A 26,830-nucleotide genomic window follows, 5' to 3' on the forward strand; every position below is an offset into this window, starting at 1 on the left:
AAAGAGATTCCTCTAGACGACATCCAGCATAGATGGACCAATATGTAATTATAATATCAATATAAAAGAAAAACTTATACGAAACTATTCGCAAATCAGTTAATTTGTATTTCTGTGATGTCCTTTGGATATACATACTTACACTTTTAATATTTAGAAGTTGTTTTGTAGTATTAACAGTGATTTCGGTCATATTTTGTCAGTTCTGTCAGTCTTTTATAATTTTGTATAGGTTTAATCATTTTCTTTCTGCATAAAGTTTCTATCAGTAGTTTATCAATGTACAAATGTACTTTCGTTAGTAGTAGTATTTTAATAAAATATCAATTTATATAACATGTACCTACTGTCTGAAATTGCGGTTCTGAGGACAAACTTCTACATTCACAAATGAAGCAATTTGAGTTCACTGTCCAGTCTTAAGCTGTTTTCTATCTTCCGTAAACAATATTCATATACGAATGAAAATTAAAGGTATAGGAATATATGAAGAACATCGTATGTATATAACTTTCTAGTAATTATTCGGAAAATGGTTGAAAACGTAGTGCAGTGTAGACTGTCGGGCAAAAACTTAGAAAACTGACTTATTTATGCATCCCAAAAGTAACAGAAGTTAATAAATAATCATGATGCGATATATTTCCATAAATTTATTCAAACTATATCATTTAGGTCTGCATCGCTTTAGTTAAAAGTCTGTTTATGTACCTTTAGAATATTATCTATTTCATAGACTTGCAAAAAGAGTACGTGCATGGCACAGAGGGATATGCACTACTCTTTTTTTGTAATTGCACTTCTCTTTTTTTATGTCATTCCCACGAGATACTAACTCGAGGGAATGACTTAGTAAGTCGTGGTAACGAGCTTTTAAGTCGTGGGAACGACATAAAAAAGAGAAGTGCAATTTTAAAAAAGTATTGCATTGAAATAAAAAGAGTTGCGCAATAAAAAAGAGTAGTGTAACAAAAAAAAAGAATAGTACAATAAAAAAGAGTAGTGTAACAAAAAAAAGAATAGTACAATAAAAAAGAGTAGTGCATGCTAGCTATGTCGATGGAACGACTTACTAACTCGTGGGAACGAGTTAGCTATGTCGTGGGAACGACTTCCTATCTCGTTCCCACGACATAGTGTGTCGTTACCACGACATAGCTATCTCGTTCCCACGAGTTAGTGAACCAGTCAAATTTTGCGTAACACGCGTAATTTATATTTTTTTGCTATAAATGATAAGTTACTTCTCTTTGTAATAAAGTCGCCCTGATGGAAGACGACTTGAAAGATTTCATGGTGAGAAGAGAGGTTCCTTAACGATATGATTGTTTCTTTCGGCCATGATGATCACAGGTATAATAAATATAACAAACAATTTGATTGGCTGACTAACTCGTTGAAGCGAGATAGCAATGTCGTAGTAACGAGTTAGCTATGTCGTGAGAACGACTTACTATGTCGTTGGAACGACATAGAAAGTCGTTCCAACGACATAGCTAACTCGTTCCCATGAGTTAGTAAGTCGTTCCCTCGACATAGCTAGCAAGCACTACTCTTTTTTATTGCATTTTTCTTTTTTTATTACACTACATTGCGCTACTCTTTTTTTCAATGCAGTACTTTTTAAAAAAAAAATCACTTCTCTTTTTTTATGTCGTTCCCACGACTTAGTATCTCATTACCACGACATACTAAGTCGTTCCCTCGAGTTAGTGTCTCGTGGGAACGACATAAGAAAAGAGAAGTGAAATTAAAAAAAAAGAGTTGTGCATGTCACTCTGTGCCACCGTATTACGTGCACCTACAAACGTCAATCAAAAATCAAAGTGGAGCTCTTGTTTGCCGTTTTTCAAATAAATCTTCACATTGAAAAAGATCTGTCTAACGTAAAATAGTATATGCGAGACGTATACCGGACTAGATACGCACTTATTGTAACGTATCGTTTTCTAGATTGCATCTGCAACGTACGGTCTTCTGCATATTAAATAGTTTACACCAAACTCAAAATGTGCTCAATAATTAATTGCTACATATCTGCTGAGTAGAAAATTAGTTGTTACCAATGCATATGTTACAGGCTATGTTATATGTTTAATTGCAAGTACAAAAGCTGTTCCTTGGATGTTTTCGTGAAAACATTTTTAATGATAACTTTCGCACGTTTTAAAAATATTATTACGTTGACATATGTTCAATTGACTAATACTATATCTTTTAGATAAACAGATGGATCGTAACAGTAGCTATAGAGTAATGGTTCTTAAATTACTAAAAAATGTCCTCTCAGTAACGTGAACACTTCTTTTCTATTATATACCAAGCTTGGTTAATTTTTTTGTGGTCATAATATCTTGACAAAGCATGGTCACCAGCTGGATTGTGATTGATGACCCTTGAATAACTTTGACAGTGTACGCGCACATGGCATGAGCATTTCTTATCTTATCCACTGTTGAACCAGTCATATGTTTACAAAATGTTTTTTTGTCTCAGCTGAGTATAGACAGAAATGGTTATGGCATGTTTAACTAGAACTTCAAGATTAAATTCCAGTTGAGACAGTCAGCACTGAATAGTCACTCAAACTAAGTGACTAACTAGTCATTAACAGAATATTTGATTTTAAGCAAGCAATTTGGATATAAATGAAAAATTAAGTTTCATTACCAAACCCAGATGAGACTGAAAATGTTTTGTGAACATGAGGCCTGATCAGAATGCTTAAGAGTGTACTAACTCAGAAAAGATGAAATAGTTTTAGCAAAGATAAGGAATGCTTCAGAATTTACTGAAAGCGTTGGGAGAATGTTGTAGAGAAGATCTATAGTTTGCGTGGCTGTTTGGTGCTATAAGGATACTCGGTTGTGCTGAGCTATTTAAGCTTAGAGTTGTGTACACCAGAAATACTACATAGGATGATATGACGGGGAAAATGTACCAAGTAAAAACACGAACTTAATCAGAATAGAACATAATTTTGTTTCAGTAACTTTTACAGTATCTCGTTGCATACATACCTCTAATTTTTTATATAATGTGAATTAATAGAACTTTTTTTTACAATATGCACAATAGAATCAATCAGTCTAATGACTCCGTCGGGTGTTGCAGCCAGATATGGACTTTCTCTACATATGAATAAACCGCAGTTGTTGACACTATATCTCGTTTGCTTTTCAAATTTCTTAATTGCTGGATTTTCATATTGCTTCCCAATTTAGGGAAGTGGATCCTATGGTTTGCTTGCAGCTGATGAAACCCTTCAGTGGGCCAGTCTGAATCCAGAGGTTCTGGTAGGAGAATAGGTTCACCCCTGAAGTCTTGATTTCTGTCATATGCTTCAAGTCTGAAAGTAAGAAAAAGATAGACACCATAAATTCCTCAAACAAGATATAGTGCTAGCATAAGTCATTAATCTGTAAAATGTTATCAAAAGGGCTACTCTCCAGTATTACTGCTTTGTTTAAGCAACACTAAGTCTACAAATAATGAGATGCAATAAAGATAGCACCAATAATACTTGCAATGCACACCATGGCCTACATGTAAGACATTGCCTCTGTGTACTGGTTCTCAAGGTTTAACTGGATTAATACTATTTGTCTGAGAATTTTTTAATTATAACAACATAAAAAACATACCTTGTTAACAAATCTTCCTTTCTGCCTTTGATTGATGCCCCTCTTTTTATTAATTCTCTATGTAATTGTATAACTTTCCATCCAAAACATTTGATTTCTTCTCAGAATCCATTAGTGAGATAATAAGAATCCGGGTCAGCATTGTTTACACCTTACCTAGCGAGTAGCTGGCTTATTATCCCCATTATGCGGTCATGAAGAGGAAATAAAAATGACGAACTCCTCAGTGTTTCTTTCATACTGTATTTGTCTTTTCAAAAGAGTACAATAATGTTGTCTGCCAGTGATCTAATTTAAAATAAAGATAATAATCATTTATCATTCTGATTTTGACATATCAGTTCCGTCGGATGATGATTCCGACGATGAAATTCCTTTGATTCAGTTAGCTGAACATCATAGAACTATTCGTACATCGCATAATATACAAATGGATACAAATAGCACAACAAAACATGTTTCATAAAATACGAAAAAAAAGTAAGTTAATAAACGCATGTTTGTTAATTTAATAATTCTCCAAAAATGGATGTAAATATCACAACTTCATTGTACTTTACGCACGCTCTCGGCGCGTGTCATACAACCTTCGTGTACATGTTTATAAGTAGATTATACATCAAAATTAACCATCGATATTCACACAAAAACGGATATAAATTTCAAGTAACGCTGATGTAAATATTCTGGTTTGATGATGTATTTCTATTTATCGATATTTAATGTGTTTATGCGAAAAAGGTAAGAAAATCAGAAGTCTTCAAACATTTATTTAAAGACACATCTGACAGTTTCTTATATGTATATAGGCAAACATTTTCCTACAGACAGAATTTCTTTAAACTTTGTGTACTGACTTAGAATCAAGTTTAAAACGGAAATATGTGTTAAAATTTATAGGTACCGGTGCTTGATCTTGAATTATCTGCCCTTGAAAATCAGAAAATACTAAAAAATCCAATTTTCAACACAGATAATTCAAGATTAAGACAATGGAATTGCGCATTTTAAATTATATTTCATTTTTAGTATTTATTTGCATTAAGTATACAAAGTTTAAAGAAATTCAGTCCATGAAAAGACCAGGATGTTGAGGTATCATTTTGTCATGTTCATAGTCAAGGACAATTGCCACAGTGTCTATATTGACATGGGACAAACTTTTCTTACGGACAGAATTTCTTCTTTTAAACTGTGTTTACTGACAGAGAATCAAATCAAAAACAGAAATATAAAATAAAGCAAATCATAGGTACCCAGCCTTGGTCATGAATTGTCTGCCCTGAAAGTCGGAAAATACTGAAAAATCTATTTTCAATGGCAGATTATTCAAGATCAAGCACCGGTACCTTTTAAACTTGATTTTCAGTCCGTACACAAAGTTTAAAGAAATTCTGTCCGTAGAAAATTTTTGCCTATATACATATAGGAAACTGTCAGATGTGTCTTTAACGTAATAGGTGTGCCAAAATTGTTAATAATTCGAATTGCAAATATTATTCTGTGTGGATGAAAGTTAGGAACGAAATTGGATATAAAAATATTTGTTCAAACTTCGAAAATTTTGTAAGTTTATTTTATTATTTTTGTTTAAACCAAGTTATTAATGTTTCCCTGCATGATTTCAATTGACTGACTGCATGCGAGTTGGATTATGATAGATCAGATTATGTTCTTCGACGTCAGGTGGTAATTCTCGCCGCAGCAGGTATGTTACGATATCGGCCTCAGGGAGTTAAGACACATTGGCCCGATAGTACTAAGTCATGTTATATCGGGTGCGGTTATCATATGCGTTGCGCCGTATAAGGATAAGTTCACTAACGAAATGAAACAATTAAACCAAAGCCGTGTATTTCTCAGATGATATACATATAAACTTTTGCAATGTAAGGGATTAATTGTTGTCCAAATTGATAACGTTATCAAGCCCTAAGCACCCAAGCGATAAGGCAGATAAACATCGGTAATTGTACTTCACAGACTTAATACACAGATGAATTTTCATTACAACAGAGCGACAAAAACTTAAGTCATTGCAACCATACAATGCTAAGGCTTGTATTATCGTGTCCGGTTCGCACAAGCGTTGAGCCGTATTAAGATGATTTCTTTAACAGAATGAAACAATTCAACCAGCGCCAGATATATTTTAAAGGTTATGTATATTGACATTTGCTATGGAAATTATATTATTTTATCTAAATTAAGAGCCCCATCCTGTTCTAACCACTGAACCATTCAGAAATGATGCAGCTCTAATGGTAGATCACAAGCTTAGGGGGCAAGGGACAATTAATTTGAAAATTCCACGAATCTGCGTTGATACCAGTGCGAAAAATATCATTAAAAATCCAATTTTGAGAAATTCCCAGGAAGTGGTGAGCGGACGTATTGCACATATATAGCACTTCATCATGTGACATTTTCAGCCTGCCAAATCCTTTGTTTCTATGATAAAAACCGAGTAAATCTCCGGTTTCAAGACACTAAATTAGGAGGCAAATATGGCCCAAAATGTACACCTTGCGCGACCTGTACCGCATTATCTGCAAATCACAGACCTAAAACACATGTGTAGTTTTAAAGCATGTGACCAGAAAACATATTAGTGGAAAGAAAAGTTTGTCATAACCGTTTACTTTTTCCGCAAATTTGAGCTGAATCTGGATGGACAGATGACCGTTTCTATCTCGTCTGACTTCCGTTACCTCAGGTTACATTTTAGACCCGGCCGTCTGCATGGAGCTACGAAAATCGATTCAAGCATTTATTTATTTTACACAATAATTACTCGTACGCAGGAATCTTTAGTTCTATAAACACCCGAAATAACCAGTTCAATATAAATGCCTTTAAAGTACATCTACATATTTTATTAAAGAACGTAACCGGGCCAAATACGAAACTGGCCCCTGCCACTTTAATACACAAGTCTATTTTCATTGTAACAGAGCGACAAGCAGTTTAGATACAGAAGCCCGACATTACTTAGACATGTAAAATCGGGCGTGAAATTTCTGCTTGGGTTAAACCGTATCAGAATTAATTCTGCGGAAGACAAAAAAACAACTCCAACATAGGCAATATATGTTTACTTTTGCTACGTAAAATTTCAATTTTTATTTACAACATGTGTAACATTCAAAAGCGTTTATGTTCTATTTCACTGCATTTAAGATTATATATCGACTTTGCAGATTGATTTTGGCAAATTTTATCTGACGAATGTATGGTCATTTAAATCGACTAAACTAAAAGTACCAGGATATTACGTAAATGTTTTAGCCACAACATTCTCCGTGGAACCGGTAAATTTGATTCACCGATACAATGCTTCAACATAAAATTTGCTCATCGAAAGGAATACCTATAAATATAAATATAAATATGAATATAATAACCATAAATAACTAATAAAATATATGTGCAGATCGGCGTTTCAACTGCAAATCTATTATATGTTTCACTGAATAAAGTTTGTCTTGCGTTTCTCTGCATGGTAAATTGATTTACCGTGAGTTTTGTTTCTGAAAGGGGTATATAGATCTTGCGCAATAAAGTTCTACAAATGAGGGGAATTATGGAAAGCAAACCAAAAAAAACTTTGTTAAAATGCTACGCTTATACATAAAGAGCAGCATATCTTAGTGGTATATTACCCGTATAATCAAGTATCGTTAAATGCAAGATTTAGTAATTTGTTCATTACCAATAATGTCGACTAACAGAATGACCGCACGTGGAATGTACTGTTCCATATTAAATATCAATGTATGTAAGGTAAGTCGAAAAAATTCTATTAACTGGGCTCCTGAACAGTGTCATGACAACAAGCCCCTACGACTTCTACAAACAAACCAGTTTTATGATCTGGGTGTCATTGTGAACCTAAAGTGACGACCTTTCCACCAGTATATTACATTTGGCATTTGAAAACAGATAAGCGATAGTAAAACGGCAACAAGTTTTGATAAGATCGAATCAAATGTCAGTTGGACAGATGTTCAAGAATCTTTTGTCATATTGACAGATGCTTGAATATCTAAGCAAGTAAATTGCAAAATACATGTCTATGCTGAACATTGTGACTGAACATAAAAGCTCAACAACTATTAATTTTACAACATGATTTTCATTCTAGACACACTTTCATAGCATATCCTTTCCATAGCCATAACGTACTAAAAACGTACTAGCCACTGGTGTGGTGGCCCTTTCACGCTGCCATAGAACCAATATTTATAACACAAAATTCATTTTGAAAATATTTCTGAAATGCCTAGTCTGCAGCTCTAAAATACGAAAATATCTGACATCCGAGGCATAAACTGACATTTTTAGACAACGTCAAAAAGGACTCTATGAACGATTTGACGAAGTTCCAAAAATATCCCTACATTGTATACCCGTAACGGACCCCTGTGAGAATCGTGCGTTGAGCCGTATAAGGATGAGTTTTGTGACGCAATGAAACAATTCAACCAGCACCAAATGTATTAGATATGTCATGTGTATTAACTTGTGCAATGTCAAATTTTAATTTTTGTCTAAACTGAGAACTTCATCCTGTCCTTACCACTGCACCGATCCCAAAGCGATACATCTCTTGTTGTTATTCACAAGCTAAATAAACACGAAGTAGAGCGACAAACACTTAAGACACAGTGGCCCGATAGTACTAAGGCATGTCATATCGGGTGTGGTTCTCATTTCCGTTGCGCCGTATAAGCATGAGTTCACTGACGAACTGAAACAATTCAACCAAAGCCGTGTATTTCTCAGATGATATACATATGAACTTTTACAATGTAAGGCCACACCAAACTGATTACTTGGTCAACGGATTTCCCTCCTTTTTTCTCAAAATCAAAAAAAAAAAGAAAAAAAAAAATATCAGCCTCCGCTCGCTTCAATTTTTGCAGACTGATTTAAAGATTTCAGAGCAGGCTTTTTTCACTGTGTAGCGACAGGGATTCATACAATTTAATACTTTTAATCATTATTGTCCATTAAAACACCAGGAGAACATGCTTCAACCTCTGTATTATCTCTCCACAATGCAACAGTATGCAAAGTTGACAGCCGATATGACAGTTAGATTGTGTAAATAGATCAGGGAAAGGTCATTAAGAAGAGTTTTCGCGAGTCATATACTTCTCAAGATGAACATCAACATCTCGTGTTTTAAAACAATGTCATCAAATAATAATTGGTGATAAGAACAAGTTTTGCTGCGATGCTTAAAATACACATACGATTCTATTATCAGAATTTGTTGTGATTACACATTATCCCGTTAGCTCTTCAGCAAGAAGGCAGTAGGTATTGTTTACAAACTGCCAATTTTGCTAAATCCTTAATTAGTTGTAAAAAAGACTCCTATGAAATACAGTTTCTGAATATCTTCACATGATTTGTCTGTTCTAGAATGTTGATCAGATTGCCAATCAAAATTATATTGGAATCGAGTGAATTTCAATTTCGGCAATTTTAATACTTTTTGTACAGATGGGAAGAATTAAGTTCTCTTACCTACTCAGTCAATGAATCCATGATGTGCATACTTTACCTTGAGACCGAAAATAGGTAAAAACATGTGATAACAAGAGCTGTCACATGAGACAGCGCGCTCGACTATTTTGATGCTGGATAGTGAAACTGGGCATATCTGAGGGAGCTGGAGCTGTCACTTGAGTGTTTAATGACTCAAATGTGAATGAAGATATTGGACAATAGCTTAAGTCTCAAAAATTTAAATCAGTATAAAAGGAATATTTTTCATGGAAAAAATGCGGCTAGTAATTCAGAACAACTCAAATCTATTTAGAAATACTGGAGATACAGCAAAAGTGCATCGCAACTTGAACCGGCAGCTCTATTAGTAAAAAGAAGGCATAACTCAGAACCTACTGGTGCCAGCATTATCGAACTTGTGTTATAGGATGTGAGTGATGATGTGAAAAAAAAACTAAATCCATTTAGTAACAATAGAGATATAAAAAGCATCTAAATTAAACTGAAATTCTAAGTAAAAAGGAGGCATAACTCTTAAAAATATTTGCACCAGAGTAACTGACCTTATGTCATATGATGAGGATGATAACCTGAAAAAACTAATTTAAGTTTTAATCAAATTCATTAAGTAATGACAAAGATATAGTTAAAGTTCACCACAATCAGCCTTAAATTCTAAGTAAAGAGGGGGCATAATTCATGAAATGTTGGTACAAGAGTTATGGCCCTTGTTTCATATAATGTGGGTGATGATGTGGTACAACTACTCTAAGTTTGAATCAAATCCATTTGATAATAACAGAGATAAATTGAAAGTGCATCAAAACTTTTACCTGAAATTCTAAGTAATAAGGGGGAATAATTCAAGAAATATTGGTGCCAGAGTTATGACCCTTGTGCCGTATGATGTGGGTGAAGATGGGGAATAACTATTTCAAGTTTGAAGCAAATCCATCAAGTAATAACAAAGATAATGAGAAAGTGTATCAAAACTTTAACCAAAGTGCGGACGCGGAAGGACCCGACGCAGACGCCGACGCCGAAGCAGGGTCGAGTAGGATAAAATACAGGTGTCACAGTTATGGCCCTTATGTCAAATGATGTAGGTGATGATGATGAACAATTATTTTAATTTTGATCGAATCCCTTCTGAAATAATAGTGAAAATGCATCAAAATTAGCATAACATTCTAAGTAAAAAGGGGGCATAATTCATGAAAAATTTGGGCCAGAGTTATGGACCTTATATCATATGATGTGGGTGATAATGTGGAACAATTATCTTAAGTTTGAATCAAATCCATTTAAGAATAACTGAGATAAAGTGAAAGTGCATCAAAACTTTAACCTGAAATTCTAAGTAATAAGGGGGATAATTCAAGAAATATTGGTGCCAGAGTTATGACCCTTGTGCCGTATGATGTGGGTGATGATGGGGAATAACTATTTCAAGTTTGAAGCAAATCCATCAAGTAATAACAAAGATAATGAGAAAGTGTATCAAAACTTTAACCAAAGTGCGGACGCAGAAGGACGCCGACGCCGACGCAGGATCGAGTAGGATAGCTCTCCATACTTCGTATAGTCGAGCTAAAAATTGAACAAGCCTGTTATCTAGTTTGTTTGTGAATTTTTAGGACAAATATAGTAAGGGCAATGGAACTACATACATGTGTTTGTACAATACAATCTGACATTTGTAAAATATGTAAATACATTTGAGTTTATTTAGGGTTCAAGCTTTTGACATTCGCACATTCACCTATTCCAAAAGTTATGTAGAGCCATTTATGCTTGTCCTGCTTTTTACCCTCATAACTTGTAAGAAATAAAATATTGTTGACATAACATTGATTTTAAGGAATGGTATATTGCTTCTATCAGCTATGTAAAATGAACACAATTTTTCGGCGAAAAGGGATACGCGCATGGAACTTAATTAGGGAAAAATAATCCTAAAGAGCTTACAAACTCTCCATCCAAGAAAACATGCATTAAAGGCTAACTTTTTTATTATTTCAAGTAGAGTTGAAATAAAAGAATATTATGTTACTGTTTATAGATCATTTTTTATGATTTGTTTAATGGGTATCATCAGATTTATTTATCAAAAAGAAATGAATATTTATTGCATTTATTGTATTTATTGTATGTCTTTCCTTATCTGCCAACGTTAAATGTTAAAACAAAGAACAACAGAAACTGCAAAATTAGTCATTGAATTTACAAATGAATAGGGCCATCAGTGGATGATGGTTTCCTGGCAACTGGCGAAATTTCATTGAAAGTTGACAGACACTATAATATATAGAGCATGGGTACCTAATGTACTGGTGAGGTGATTGCAGTGTTTTCCATATATGTAATGCTTTCTGTTCTACACTACATGAGAGTAACAGTTTTCTTATTCTTATGTAGTGAGATAAAATCCCAGGAGAAACACGTTGATAATGAGGCTAGGGCACTGGATTGCCTAGGATACAAACTTAGCCAACACATTAGTTCTATACACTAGGCATAATAAAGAATCCGGGACTCTATTCGCTAGAAATATTGTTAAATTGTCAGATTTTCTTGTATCCGCCTGTTGTCACTTCAGCTTATTTACATCTCTCATTGCTTGTAAATATTATAATATAGCGCGTCCCGGTAAACATAAAGATATATTGGAGTCAGGTGTTGAGTGGCTGCCATGTATTTTTGGGGCAGTTTGTCATTATACCTTCAATATTTAAGGATGTTTGGTTCTTTTATCTATTTTCAAGCCTTTTTGGCATGTGTTGGCAGTACTTTCTGATTCTTGTGACAAGGTTTTTTATTTTTTGCTTCAAATCGCTCCTCGCCCTCTCTAAAAATAGGTGAAATACAAAAAAAAATGTTTTATTTTTATTTCGCTCGCTCGCTCCTATTTTTTGGGGGGAAATTCCGATGACCAAGAAATTAATTTGGTGTTGCCTAAGGGATTAAATGTTGTTCAAATCGTAGAGATAGTACCTAAAATTTTAGATTATGAAAAACAATTAAAAAGATAATGCTGGTTGCTGATATGTAACATTTAAGACTGAATATAATACTTAACTCTTGATTTGATCATTTTGAAGCATCCTATTTAAGATTTTCTAAAACGTCTTATTTAATTTCCATGTATCTGCTCTTGCAGATAGTCCTACGTATCAAGTCATTGATAAATATTTAATCCCCAGTTATACTAGGATTAATGCGGGGAGAACTTATCTCAATGCAAAAAAAGTTGTCAAATACAAGATTACTGTGTGACGTCAGAAAATATTTTAAGTCAAATAAAATAAATTCAGATTAACTTAGACATAATGTTACTTGTACCATATCACACATCATAAATATATATATATAAAAAAAAAAACAAGAAAAAACTCTTCAGTATTTACCATGAAAATTGACATTACAATGAAATGACTTATCGCTAAGTTTTTAACCATACATTTACGTCATTATTGCTATTAATTTGTGTCATGCTGGTGAACAGCTAAATGCAGGATAGGATTAATATTTGTGTCATTGATTGATCCCTAGTACTATGTCTACAAATTGATAACGTTATCCAGCCCTAAGCACCCAAGCGATTAGGCAGAGAAACATCGGTAATTGTGCTTCACAGACTTAATACACAGATGAATTTTCATTACAGTAGAGCGACAAACACTTAACTTAAAGTCATTGTGGCCATATAATCCTAAGGCTTGTATTATCGTGTCCGGTTCGCACAAGCGTAGAGCCGTATTAAGATGATTCCTTTAACAGAATGAAACAATTCAACCAGCGCCAGATATATTTTAAAGGTCATGTATATTGACATTTGCTATGGAAAATTTTAATTTTTTTTATCTAAATTGAGACTCCCATCCTGTCCTAACCACTGAACCATTCAGAAACGATGCAGCTCTAATGGTAGATCACAAGCTTAGGGGGCAAGAGACAGTAAATTTGAAAATTCCACGAATCTGCGTTGTTACCAGTGCGAAAAAAAATCATTAAAAATCCAATTTTGAGAAATTCCCAGGAAGTGGTGAGCGGACGTATTGCATATATTTAGCACTTCATCATGTGACATTTTCAGCCTGCCGATCCCTTTGTTTCTATGATTAAAACCGAGTAAATCTCCGGTTCAGGACACTAAATTTTGAGGCAAAAATGGCCCAAAATGTACACCTTGCGCGACCTGTACCGCATTATCTGCAAATCACAGACCTAAAACACATGTATAGTTTTAAAGCATGTGACCAGACAAACATATTGGTGGAAAGAAAAGTTTGTCATAACCGTTTACTTTTTCCGCAAATTTGAACTGAATCTGGATGGACAGATGACCGTTTCTATCTCGTCTGACTTCAGTTACCTCACGTTAGAGTTTAGACCCGGCCGTCTACATGGAGTTAGGAAAATCGATTCAAGCATTTATTTATTTTACAAAATAATTACTCGTACGCAGGAATCTTTAGTTCTATAAACACTATAAATAACCAGTTCAATATAAATGCCTTCAAAGTACATCTACCTATTTTATTAAAGAACGTACCCGGGCCAGATAAGAAACTGGCCCCTGCCACTTTAATTCACAAGTCTATTTTCATTGTAATAGAGCGACAAGCAGTTTAGATACAGAAGCCCGACGTTCCATAGACATGTAATATCGGGCGTGAAATTCTCGCTTGGGTTAAGCCGTATCAGAATGAATTCTGCGGCAGACAAAAACAACTCCAACAAATGTATTTCATAGGCAATATATATTTACATTTGATTCGTAAAATTTCAATTTTTATTTACAACATGTGTAACATTCAAATGCGTTTATGTTCTATTTCATTGCGTTTAAGATTATATATTGATTTTGCAGATTGATTTTTGCAAATTTTATCTGACGAATGTATGGTCATTTAAATCGACTAAAAGTACCAGGATATTACGTAAATGTTTTAGCCACAACAATCTCCGTGGAACCGGTAAATTTGATTCACCGATACAATGCTTCAACATAAAATTTGCTCATCGAAAGTAATACCTATAAATATGAATATAATAACAATAAATAACTAAAAAATATATGTGCAGATCGCCGTTTCAACTGCAAAAATATTATATGCTTCACAGAATAAAGTTTGTCTTGCGTTTCTCTGAATGGTAAATTTTCATGTTTCTGAAAGGGGTATATAGACTGTGCTTCTGCTGCTTCTTTGTGTCCCCGCGTCCTGTTCTGTCTTGGTTGTTTCTGTCAATCATCTTATGCGTCCGTTCGTCATTCTTCGTCTTCACTTCCCTGACATTGAATCCTCATAGATAACGAAATAGGAGTATGGAGAATGGCGATCGGATTGCATTATTTTAGGGGGCGCGCTTGTGTAAAAACTGATTTTTCTAGCTAATCTCTGTTCGATTTTTACTAAATACATGCATTTTATTTGTCGAAACATCATTATTAATCAAACTCACATGTAACTTGATTTTGAAATCACATTTATCATATATTGCATTCATTTTTATGTACGAATCTTCCTTTGTATCTCTGATCGACGCTTCTGTTCGTTCAAATATTGACAATTCTGCTGAAATGTACCCATTATTATTATTCTTAGATAATATTCATTATGCATTGATTATGCGATTAGTTCTTTTACTGGCTGGTGATGTACATCCAAATCCCGGGCCTAGCAAGCATTAGACAGGACTCAGAAACTTTTTTTCTATTGTATTTATCTTTTTTCCAGGTTTTCACAGATTGTTGCTCACCCAGCTTTCCAGCAATCAAAAATGTAAGAAAACTGCCAGATTTTATTTCGTTAGAATATCTTGACACGAACATTTTCCCAACTGTGGAAAATGTTTCAACCTTTCTAATAGCGAAAGACATTGCAGTCTTGTTACGTTTGTGAAATGACCATACTATCTGCGTACCCGCAGTTTGCCAAAACTCTACAGTTTCCATTTGTTTCATGTTCATTACAGAAACAAGTATATATAGTAAATTTTGCGAACTATTCGTCGTGTTAGCTTTGGAAAACAATTATGAGAAAATTATTATTAAAATGACTCAGAACATTGATTTAAGATGGAATTTATATTTAGTTTGGAGATAAAGGCATCTTTAGTTGACGACGCCAACCTGATTGTGTTACTGATTTATTTTAAATGAAAAGGAACAATTGAATTGTTGTCGTACACCGCCCTAAAATTTTATAACATCAAAATAAAGAATAAAAATGAGAAAAACATATCATATTGCTTCATACATATTTCTCAAGGATTACATGTTTTACTAACAAAGATAAAAGTTTAAAAAAAACTTCAAGTCGAATATGGCGTATTCAATATTTTTGACTTATCATCAAGCTAACATTTCAATTCTTACTTCCAGATTAACGTCTTATTGTCTTATTGTTTCTATGCTATATATAGGTTAAAGTGAAAAAGTGGAGCCTCCGTGGCCGAGTGCTTTTAAGGTTGCTTATTTTGAATCACTTACCGTTGCTGTGGGTTCGAAACCTCGATTGGGGTGCAGAATGTCTTTCATATGAGGAAGCCATCCAGCAGGCATACGGAAGGTCGGTGATTCTATCCAGGTGCATAAATTTCCGAAATAATGCACGAATGGGGCACCAGGGTCTTAATGCACTATCAAAAGCTGGAATGTCCCCCATACGACTTATTAATGTGTCGGTGTGGCTGTGACAGCAACAATTAAACACGGGAAGAAAATGAAGATTTATGAATGGAATGAAAGAAGATAAATAGACAAACAGATGTAAAAGTGAATGATAAAATATTAAATTGAAAACGTATGCAACAAACCCACAGAAAAGAAAAGATTTACAGCATTTCAGAAAAAAAATATAGTTTTATTGAAGTTATGGATGAAATGTTCATTTAATTAAATGATTCGTTAACAAAATCGAACCAACACGAACAGTGCCTGTATTTTACTTTATAAGCTATTGCATTGTACGTTATATAAAGGAAAAAGAATACTTACTGGCCCAGTAATACTCATATTAATTGTTGTTTTATAATTCACGTGTCACTGGAATCATGTTCTAATCATGTCACATCATGTTTTAAGGGAAAATTTTTCATGACGTTTATCACAACACATCATCGGCAAATAAAGATGAAATCGTAGAGGGCGGTCATTTAATGCACGGAACTCACTTCACCTGCACAATTTACCGAGGAGGCCTTCCATCAATATCACCACATGGCACAGAACGAATAAAAATACCTATCCGAGACATCATGAAGTTATTCGCTTCCCCACGTTTATTCGTTAGGGAACGTCCACGACCTGATGGAAACCAAATTCATTTCAACCTTGTTTTAACAGATGGCATAAACCTCGTACAGATTAGCAAGGCAAGAGAAGAATGCGACATCACAGAAAACGAATATGTTGTATTAGATAAAGACGGCGACAGATTCCAGGTAAAACGTAACATCGTAGATGGCACCAGTAACTGGGTAAATCTGAGAATCGATAAAGAGATACCCCTCATACCGCATGAGTGGACCACAATGCAATGATTTCAACATCTTGAAACTATGAAAAGAATAAGTATTGTGTTGCTTTTTAGTTGTGCGTATTGTCATAATTATAATTATTATTTTATATGTACGCTTAATTAGACATTTTGACATTTAATCGTAAGCTGTGTAAGCAGCTGTTTCAGTCATAATTTATTGTTTTGTCAATGTTTAATGATGTCTATAAAGGAGTGTGACCGTTTTAATTACTTTGGCTCTAAACAGTGTTACCGTAAACTAACCATGAGGGATGACTCACTCACACCTTCATCATATGGACAAAATATATTTGTCTTCAAATTATGAAATTACGTTGCAGTTATATTTATGCTAGACATGATTGTTTATAATTTTCTTAATTAAAACAAATGATAATATTGACAGAAGTGAATACGACGTCACAGAAAACGAATTTGTTATATTAGATCAAAATAATGACAGATTCCAGGTAAAACCAAACCATGGAACTGGCAACATTTACAACTGGGTAAATCTGAGAATCGATAAAGAGATACCCCACACCATTCAGCATGAGTGGACCAAGATGCAATGAGTTCAACATCTTGAAACTATATGATAAGAATAAGTATTGTGTTGTCGTTTTAGTTATGCATATTGCCATAATTATCATATATATACAAGTACGCGCTTTTAGATATTTTTTGACAATTTTAATTGTAAAGCTGTGTAAGCAGCTTTTTTGGTCATATTTTCTCGTTTGCAATATCCGGTTTTGTCAATGTTTAATGATGTTTATAAAGGAGTGTGGCCGTTTTAATTACTTTGGCTCTAAACCTAGTCACCATAAATTAACCTCGAGTGATGACTTACTCACGCCTTGATCATATGGACAAAATATATTTGTCTTCAAATTATGAAATTACACTGCAGCTATATTTATGCTAGACATGATTATTTTTATAATTTTCTACATTAAAACAAATGATAATGACTCACCCACGCCTTGATCATATGGAAAAAATATATTTGTCTTTAAATTATGAAATTACAATGCAGCTATATTTATGCTAGACATGATTATTTTTATAATTTTCTACATTAAAACAAATGATAATGACTCACCCACGCCTTGATCATATGGACAAAATATATTTGTCTTTAAATTATGAAATTACAATGCAGCTATATTTATGCTAAACATGATTATTTTTATAATTTTCTACATTAAAACAAATGATAATGACTCACTCACGCCTTGATCATATGGACAAAATATATTTGTCTTCAAATTATGAAATTACACTGCAGCTATATTTATGCTAGACATATTATTTTTTATAATTTTCTACATTAAAATTAATGAAAATGACTCACTCACGCCTTGATCATATAGACAAAATAATTTGTCTTTAAATTATGAAATTACGCTGCAGTTATATTCATGCTAGACATGATTACTTTTTTATAATTTTCTACATTAAAACAAATGAAAATGACTCACTCATGCCTTGATCATATGGACAAATATATATTTGTCTTCAAGCTATGAAATTACGTTACAGTTATATTTATGCTAGACACTATTGCTTATATTTTTTTTTAATTAAAACAAATGATAATATTGACTTGTTGTACATTTTACCATTCTTCGGAGAAAGCCGTGGCAAACAGCTTTGGCGTTTCACAGGAAAAATATCAAGTTAATTTTCGGAATTGAGTATGTTTATCTACCACTTGTCCGTCATTTTATTCTTGGGTGTAGGACATTTTGTGAGGACAAGACACTAGTTGTAAAGGTAGCATTCATATGTTTCGTCAAGAAATATAAAGTTTAGTTTGTATATTACTGATATCGGTGTCGGCATTGAAGCAACGCTAAAAGCGTTGCATCGACGTATGGACATCTCGGCTGAACCAATTTTAGAATTAATAGATATTGGTCCTATTGGAATTATACCCGTATAAACGCACAAGATATAACATTTAATTCCTATATTTACAAGTTGTAATAACACACAGTTCCTGATTTTAATATAAAATACTCTTAAAGCCAAGGCAAAATTGCCTAGTAGTTTTCAGTTTTAGATATAACCTTGGGAAAAGGATTTTAGCTATCATTGAATATTCTTTTTTACATTATTACGACGTGAGTTTGTTTATGATTAAGATCGCACGTTCAGTCTCGTGGAAAAGGTCGCCCTTATTACAACAATGTTGTTTATACGAACCTTAAATGTTATTTTTCCTATATAATGAACGTAAATATCAAGTTGTTCTTAATTAAATGATATGACAATGATGCCATATTTTTCATTATTCAATTCTTTAAAAAATTGTGATACACAAAAGGGCAAATGACCTTGAACTATTTTAGTTTCTTTTATCTTTAAATCTCTTTATATTTGGAAACAGTTAGCTAAGAAATATTTTTACTTAATCTGGATTTTACGAAATTCAGAACTTCTTGTCTCTTTAAACGATCTTCTGAAGTAGTTTAAAACTTTTATATTAGCACAATTTAAAATAAATCCATTTGACAATAATACTTGACCACCTTTAAGAAGCAATGCAATGTGCATTTCCTTCGCAACAGATTATTTCAGTGTTAAACATATTCTTATCTCAACATTATAAATTGTCTAGAGAGTTCTAAATACGGAAACCAACAAGAGCTGAATGATCATATATTCCTGCAGGAATAACAGTCGCTTTTTTGAAATTTGTTTGACACGTTCAGAGAGGACATACTTTGCAGAAATATTTCATGTAGTATGTCGGTAAAATGAACAAAATTGTACCACCAAGAATTATTTTGAAACGGATTTTAATATATTAAGTTGGTCAGATGTAATAAACTTTGAGTTTCACCCCTCAACTTAACACGAAAAACCATGTTCTACCTTTTATATATATTCCTTGAATACTTATAACGCTCAGGGATTTTCTGCGTACAGGCCAGGGCTGGGGACAAGCCATATTTTACACAGAGCTGTAAAATAACGAATCATGCTCCAACATTTGTGTAAAATTCTCACTATCATATTCAAACAACTCTAACTTTAGGTAAGATGCGCGAAACTGTCACCACATTCGAGATACAACATACGTGAATATTAATGTCAAAATGCTGACATTTGCCAAGAGCCAATGTCAAGCTGGCACGATATTCGCCAAATTCGGATTTCCAAGTGGAATGGACTCCGACATTTGCTAAATGCAAATGTCGAGCTGGCATTACATTCGGTATTTGTAAAGACTGAATATCGGATATTCTGCAACTCACACTTTAATTCTGCCAAGACGCCAACGTTTTGTTTACTAGTAAGAAAATTAAAAATTTGGTTGGAAACACCTTTTGAATAAACGTTTATTCCGTTTCGAGACCATATGAACAAGAAGTTTGCATAGAAAGGAATTCTTCCCCAGAGAAAAATGTTACGTACGGAAGGATAGCGGCCGGTGAGTGGTAAAGATATTCACGACAATCATTACATGTTCAGGTAATTTTCTGTTCGGACATTAGCATCAGATTAGCAGCAGTGTGTGTGTACATTCATATTGTATTTTGGTACTGAATTATATATAGAATTATATTGAATATACACATATAGAATTCATGATCACCGTGTACAGGACCGAAACTCGACCGCATTTGATTTGCTATTGTTCTTTTTCTAGAGATATAGATGTATGAACAAGTAGTTTCAAATGTACTGTATGCGAATAAGTAACTTTTATTCATATTTACTTTTTTTCGCTTGAAAAAATCATTAAAGGGCTTTCATAATAAGGGTTTAATACTACTTAAAAAACATCTAATATAAATGATCTGTCATTCTAAATTCATTAAAAACTTTGATAACGACGCATTTTGTTTTCTCATTTGAATTAACACTTTAACAATTCACAGCAATACATGTTGTAATGATTTTTGCCTTCTTCCGTGTTTAATCACACTCTTATCTCAAAATAACAAGTTCCAGTGCCGTGTATAAGTACTTGTTGACTTTTCTACCAGGAAAAATAAGTTGGTTAATGTAATCTACAGAATTCCAAATATCAAAATTATCAGGCATGTAATAATCCGGGGATAAAACTTTAGCTAAATTGAGGACACTTTTATTGTTATCAGTCGGGATTCTCGAAGTGCAGAAATCCGCATAGTTAAAGTAAATTTTAACATTTGCAGTCGGACGATGAAAGTCCCCGCCGGAAATGGAAGGAACAACTTATTAATAGCCAAGCCCACGACGGGTGTGATATTTATCTCCCCTGCATCCTGTCTAGGCCGATACTACTACCAATAAGCTTCTTCAGTCATGCTTAATTTTACCACCGTAATTTTGGAATTAATTGTCAAAATGAACAGTAATCTAACCCTAATCCTGCTAAATTTCTAAACTGGACTGGTCCATCATTCAATTTGGGCAATACCATTTATTATTTGAAAATGTATTGACTGAATAGCGAACAGTGCAGACCATGATCAGCCTGCATGTACGTGCAGGCTGATCTTGGTCTGCACTGGTCGCAAAGGTAAAATTACTTGCCGCCGGCAGGCTAAAGGCTAAATACTCTTCTGCGACAAAGTATTTAAAAACCTGTTTTTATGGAAATCTAACTTGCAAACTCCGTTTGGTTTTCGGCCTTAGTCATTTCCGACCATTGTTTAATAACATAATTAAACGTTTCACACTTTCTTTTAATATAGAAATATGGTATGGCTAAATACAATAAAGTGGTTTAAACACCAAAGATAATAGTTTCCAAGACGGTTCCCTGCTGTAATCGTTATTAATGTGTTTGTGTCTGGACAGTACTGAAAAAGTTTGTAGCTTTGATGTCCTTGTATGACCTGGAGGAGCGTATCTATGGTCCACCATGGCCTAGAGGTAGATCGTCCACTTCAAGTGCAGGAGGTTATGGGTTCGAGCCCCGGCCACGTCATACCAAAACCGTAAAAATGGTACAAGTAGCTCCCTTGTTTGGCGCTCAGCATGAAAAAGGGAAACAGACTCCTCTTCTCATACCGTCATGGCGATGGATTCCACCAGGAATGAAGTATCGGGTGTGATTAATATACGAATAAATGTTCAGGGAAATAAGAATACCTGAAAATGACATCAAATGATAAAAACAACTTTATCAAACATAATTAAAAATAGATGAGTTCACTATTGAGTGTTTGCACCAAATCGTGCAATAGTGTTTGATAATGGAAGCTATTATCTCGAGTTTACGTCAGAATAAAACAGCGTGTGGCCAATCATGAAATTAATTTGTTATAATTCCAGGACAACATTGTCTCCTATGGACAAACAGGACAACCATATTGAACTAATGCGTGCTCGCAGTGTGGCAGTTAGTTGGCAAATCGTTAAGAAGACCGAAAGAAAGAAAAGAAAGAAGCTACAGATGCAATGATGTAAATAAGTCGATCCATATTGTATTTTACATTTATCGTTTTTTTTTTTGTTTTTTTTTTTTTTTTTTTTTTGATTTTCATGGGCATGAATGTAAACTGCATGACGGTATTTAGTACTGATATGTATTCGCTAATAAAGTGGCAGGGGTCAGTTACGCATTTGCCTCGGGTAGATAGATGTACCTTACAGGCATTTATATTCAACTGGTAATTTATGATGTTTATAGAACTAAGGATTCCTGCGTACGTGTAATTATTGTGTAAAAAAATATCTGCTTGAATCGATTTTCCTAGCTCCGTGTAGACGTCCGGGTCTAAAATCTTACCTGAGGTAACGGAAGTCAGACGAAATGGAAACGGTCATCCATCCATCAAGATTCAGCTAAAATTTGCGGAAAAAGTAAACGGTAAAAGAGACACTTTTCTTCCCACCATTATTGTCTTTTGGTCACGCTTTAAAAATATACATGTGTTTTTCGGTCAGTCATTTGCAGATAATATGGTACAGGTCGCGGAAGGTGTGCATTTTAGCCATTTTTGCCTCAAAATTTAGTGCCCTAAAACAGGCGTTTTACTCATTTCTATCACAGAAGCAACAGAATCGACAGGCTGAAAATGTCACATAACGAAGTGCTAAGTATATGCAATACATCCGCTCAGAACTTGCCTTGAATTTATCAAAGTTGGAGTTTTTATGATTTTTTGTTTGTTTTGCACTGGTACCAACGCAGATATGTGGAATTTTCAAATCTACTGTCCCTTGCCCCCTAAGCATTTACTTTTCAAGATCTTTAGAAGGCTTTATGAAGATTACTGACACAGTGTTACTATCTCTCCGGATATATTACACTCGTCTTAGCATAAGAGGCAATATTTTTTGTTTAAAAATATTGCATTGCATTAACATCTGCCAATTACCTGTGTCATATTAAGCACGTGTTATCTCTCTCGGCTATTTTATCCCACTTTTCAGTGAAATGTAAGGCAGTTTATGTTTGTCTTTGATAAGATTCATATTGTATTTTCCGGACATCTTTGAGTTTAAGTGTTATCTACATTTATATTTCCTGAAGTTGAAAAGTGAAAACGAAATGGAACCTCGGATAAAAATGAATGCTTTGAACTTTCGTTTTATGGTAACTGATACTTATTTTTTCGTTTCATGATAAGTAAATGCAATATATATTTTTTAAAAGTGGCCTTATGCGCATCCTACTGCACATAGTATGTTTTGGTGAATATTTATAAAAGCAATGTTTGGTTGTTCTGCATTTAAATGTGTTAAATTAACGATAATGCCATATAAGTATTTGACGTTGATGCTTTAGGAATAAAGAAATCAGACTAATAAAATATTAGTTCTTTTCTTCAATCTTCTACGCAGTGACCTCCCTTGCCTATAGGTAGAGATTTCTGAAGGGAAGCAACTCTCGCGTGCAGTTTGAGTTTTTTTAAAAGACTGCACAAGTCAAAATAAGAAAAGCCATATTTGGAAAGTCACTATTTCATACTGGTAACAGGAAGAGTTTGGTATATTTGGTCAAAAGCTATAATTTCATCCACCCTTTTCACACACACACTTATTTCAGTTGAAGTTTTACTAGAAAAAATGTGCATAATTCCACTTTTAGAAAATGCAGTATATCTCCAAAGGAAAACTACGTGACTTTTTAGCACTTGACAAGAACAACATTAACTTCATTTTACGTATAATTTGAAATTGTCATAAAACATGACGTTGTAAATTATCATTTGGTATAAAACAATGAAAAATTAAGTACGTTTAAGCAGAATATGGGTTTTCGTCATGTGTTTGATATCAAAGATTGGCTGTGTGTGACTAAAAACGTTTGTTATACTTCAGGCAGAATTCGATAACTGATATGTTCCTTGTATTAAAAGCACCAATCAACGCGCATTACCTTGGCTGAAGAACACTTTTTGTTATCGCTTCTTGGTTTTATAAAATACGTGATGTTGAATATTTCATACGGTGTGCTTGATTCATGGAGAAAATAACTCGATCGAATTATTAAACTATTTATCATAAAAAGAAGAAAAGGATTCATTATGAGCAACACTGTTTTATATTTGAGTCAGGAAAGATAAACTAGAATTAACAGTGAAAACTTTTAAAACTGAAATGTGTTCGAACGTGGAGCTGAAATAAAGGTTATTTTGTTGCTTTTTTATAAGATCAGGACAGAAGTGGACCAGTCTTTAAAATTTAAATTTTCAGTGTAAGAAGAAAAAAAAAGCAATAAAAATACTTGATACAAACATTGCCGCTAAACGTGTTAGTTAGCTCTGCAGTTAAAAATTTTGCATGCTGGTATTTTATAGTGCTCAGTGCAATCTGGAAGTTATATTGGAAAATGTTTTCGAAACTCACGACGACATTAGTACCCAGCACAACTCGCTCGCCTGTCTACTGGATAGAACTGATTCCAGCGAAAAAACATAGCAATCGAGAATGTCCGCAAGATGACGGAGCTTGTTTAATGCGAGTGCTAAGAAACTCGACGCCTTACGACGACACGGTATGCTCGCAGCTACCGGACAACGTACACGAGAATATAAAACAAAAAGAACTCATTCCTTTGACAATTTTAATTATTTTGACAAATTTTCTCGTGCTATTGTTTATAATTGCGAACAAGAGATTTCATACGCCGACATATATATTTGTGGCATCACTGGGCGTTGCCGATTTATTTGTTGGATTTGTTTCTATAGTAACAATAGCAACAAAAGCCAATGAGAAAAGTCAGGACATGTGTCTGGCAAGGATTGGCTTCACCGTTGCAGCCATTTCCGCTTCAGTCTGGTCGCTCACGTGCGTAGCACTTGATCGGTATATTGCAGTAACCCGTGCACTTCTTTATAAATCCATCATGACAAAAAAGAAAACAGTTATTGGGATAACGTGCTCTTGGGTATTTTCCATGGTAGTTGGATTTCTTCCTATGGCAGGATGGAAAAATGATTCTTACAAATTTTACTGTTCCTTCATGTATGTTTTACCTGAATATTACATTGTATTTTTATTTTCCGTTTCCGCTGTGATACCATTTACGACAATGTTCATAATTTATGGAATTTTATTCAAAAGTGCAAGATTTCATATAAAACAGATTGAGATCATCGAAAAGCTGCAGTCAGACAAGCGGAATAGCGGAATGTTCGGTATTTCGAGTAGAAATCTCCGATCCATAAAAACATTTGCTGCTATACTTGGCTGTGTGGTGATAACATGGCTGCCCTTCCTCATAGCTACAACAGTTCAAATTATTCAAACTACGAGAAATTGTACTTTGCATGAGGTTATTGGTACACATTTACTGGTTCTCGGCTTTTCTAATTCGTTCCTTAATCCACTTATATATGCTTTAGGAACCAAAGATTTTCGGGAAAAAGTTGGACAAGTATTTAGAAGACGTTGCAACGTGTTAAATTCGTCACAAGTGTTTCCAAATGACGACGCTGGTCCTCAGTCAGTAACTAGGTTTTAGTGTAGTCTAGTTTAGTTTAGTTTAGTTTATGCTTATTCAATTTCAATGGTTATTAAAAAGAGATAATTGAATCAATATTGGCTCTGCCTCTTGGAAAAAAAAACGGTTTGGTGCTTTGTGAGGATGCTGTCTTTAAACAACAAGATTCTCAGCTGGTCTGTCGAAACTTTGACAGTATTCGATTCAAACTATTCCAATCAATTAGATTTGGAATATATCACACCGTATAACCGGCACCAGTGTCGAGAGGTCACTATCACAATGACAAACACCAACTTTACGGCGAATTACTGGTATGTAAGATATTTGATTGTTGAATGTAAATATAAACGGATAACGAAAGTATCATTTTCACGAACTTCTGTTTATTGACTAGAAAAAATATCATATATTTTTGAACTCGATATTTCCGTGGAATAAACAACTCTAATTTGTTTTCAGTAACGTAAATTTATCAAGTTTGTTCCGCTACAGTAATATTTGTCTGTCACTGAATTACATCAGACTTATATGCAGATTGGACTTGAAATGAACATATGCACCACATATTTATAACCATTTGCATTATTTTTCAGCATGTCATATCCCACCGCCGTTCCAGAAAACCTGTTGAAAAATGCATCTGTATCTACAACCAGTGAAAGAATCTGATATTGTGTTTCTAATAATTATTTGAATATTAACTGTAACAGTTTTATTATATGGCCGTGTTCTGGAGAGTAGCAGCTTTCAATGCATTTCTGCCTTTACACGTATTTATAGATGAATCGAGTTTGGGGTAACATCAATTTCATGACTGATTTGCCTAAAAATATATACAAAATGTATAGGCAATAATCAAAATTTTCAGACTGAAAGATATTGTTAAGTAAAAGTTGATTAGAACGAGTACAAAAATAAATGTTGTGTTCCTACGTTGCTGCTTTTTCCTTTAACTCCTTTTTCTAAACACACTGCCTTGTATGCCTCGTTAACAAAACGGGTTTTAGATATGTGCTTAGATTCACAGGAATCGCCCTCGATTGGAATTCTTCCGGCCAGATCTCGCAATCGAGCATCCAAAGTTTTTTTAGTAATGCATTTGTTGCACCTTTATTAATTTCATGACTTTAAAATGTTAGTATAAGTAAAAGAATTTTCTGGTATACTGCACGTACTATATTGGCAATACAGTAATATACATGGGATAATAAGTAATTAGGCTTCTTGAATAGACACAATAG

General features: G+C 34.0%; 1 protein-coding gene and 2 long non-coding RNA genes across 3 annotated transcripts; 2 read left to right on the forward strand and 1 right to left on the reverse strand.

Moving 5' to 3' along the window:
* Positions 1 to 2,964: 2,964 nt before the first annotated feature.
* On the reverse strand, positions 2,965 to 4,236 carry LOC123554519 (uncharacterized). The gene is made up of 2 exons (XR_006687054.2): positions 3,645 to 4,236; positions 2,965 to 3,349 (listed from the first exon to the last, which is right to left on the reverse strand). It is a non-coding gene; the product is annotated as an uncharacterized LOC123554519 (long non-coding RNA).
* Positions 4,237 to 4,246: 10 nt separating this feature from the next.
* Positions 4,247 to 19,123, forward strand: LOC123554518 (uncharacterized). Its single transcript, XR_008371681.1, has 3 exons — positions 4,247 to 4,385; positions 14,903 to 14,947; positions 15,591 to 19,123. It is a non-coding gene; the product is annotated as an uncharacterized LOC123554518 (long non-coding RNA).
* Positions 19,124 to 24,171: 5,048 nt separating this feature from the next.
* LOC128558792 (glucose-dependent insulinotropic receptor-like) lies at positions 24,172 to 26,373 on the forward strand. The gene has a single exon (XM_053549004.1). It carries the CDS (start codon positions 24,471 to 24,473, stop codon positions 25,605 to 25,607), a length of 1,137 nt encoding a protein of 378 aa, XP_053404979.1. The 5' UTR covers positions 24,172 to 24,470; the 3' UTR covers positions 25,608 to 26,373.
* The last annotated feature ends 457 nt before the right edge of the window (positions 26,374 to 26,830 follow it).

The sequence above is a fragment of the Mercenaria mercenaria genome, chromosome 7, assembly GCF_021730395.1.
Source record: "Mercenaria mercenaria strain notata chromosome 7, MADL_Memer_1, whole genome shotgun sequence".
In the NCBI taxonomy this organism is placed as follows: Eukaryota; Metazoa; Mollusca; class Bivalvia; order Venerida; family Veneridae; genus Mercenaria; species Mercenaria mercenaria.

Bases quoted from the DNA above. Each gene is read 5' to 3' on its own strand.
- LOC128558792 (XM_053549004.1), top strand. From the start codon at position 24,471: ATGTTTTCGAAACTCACGACGACATTAGTACCCAGCACAACTCGCTCG.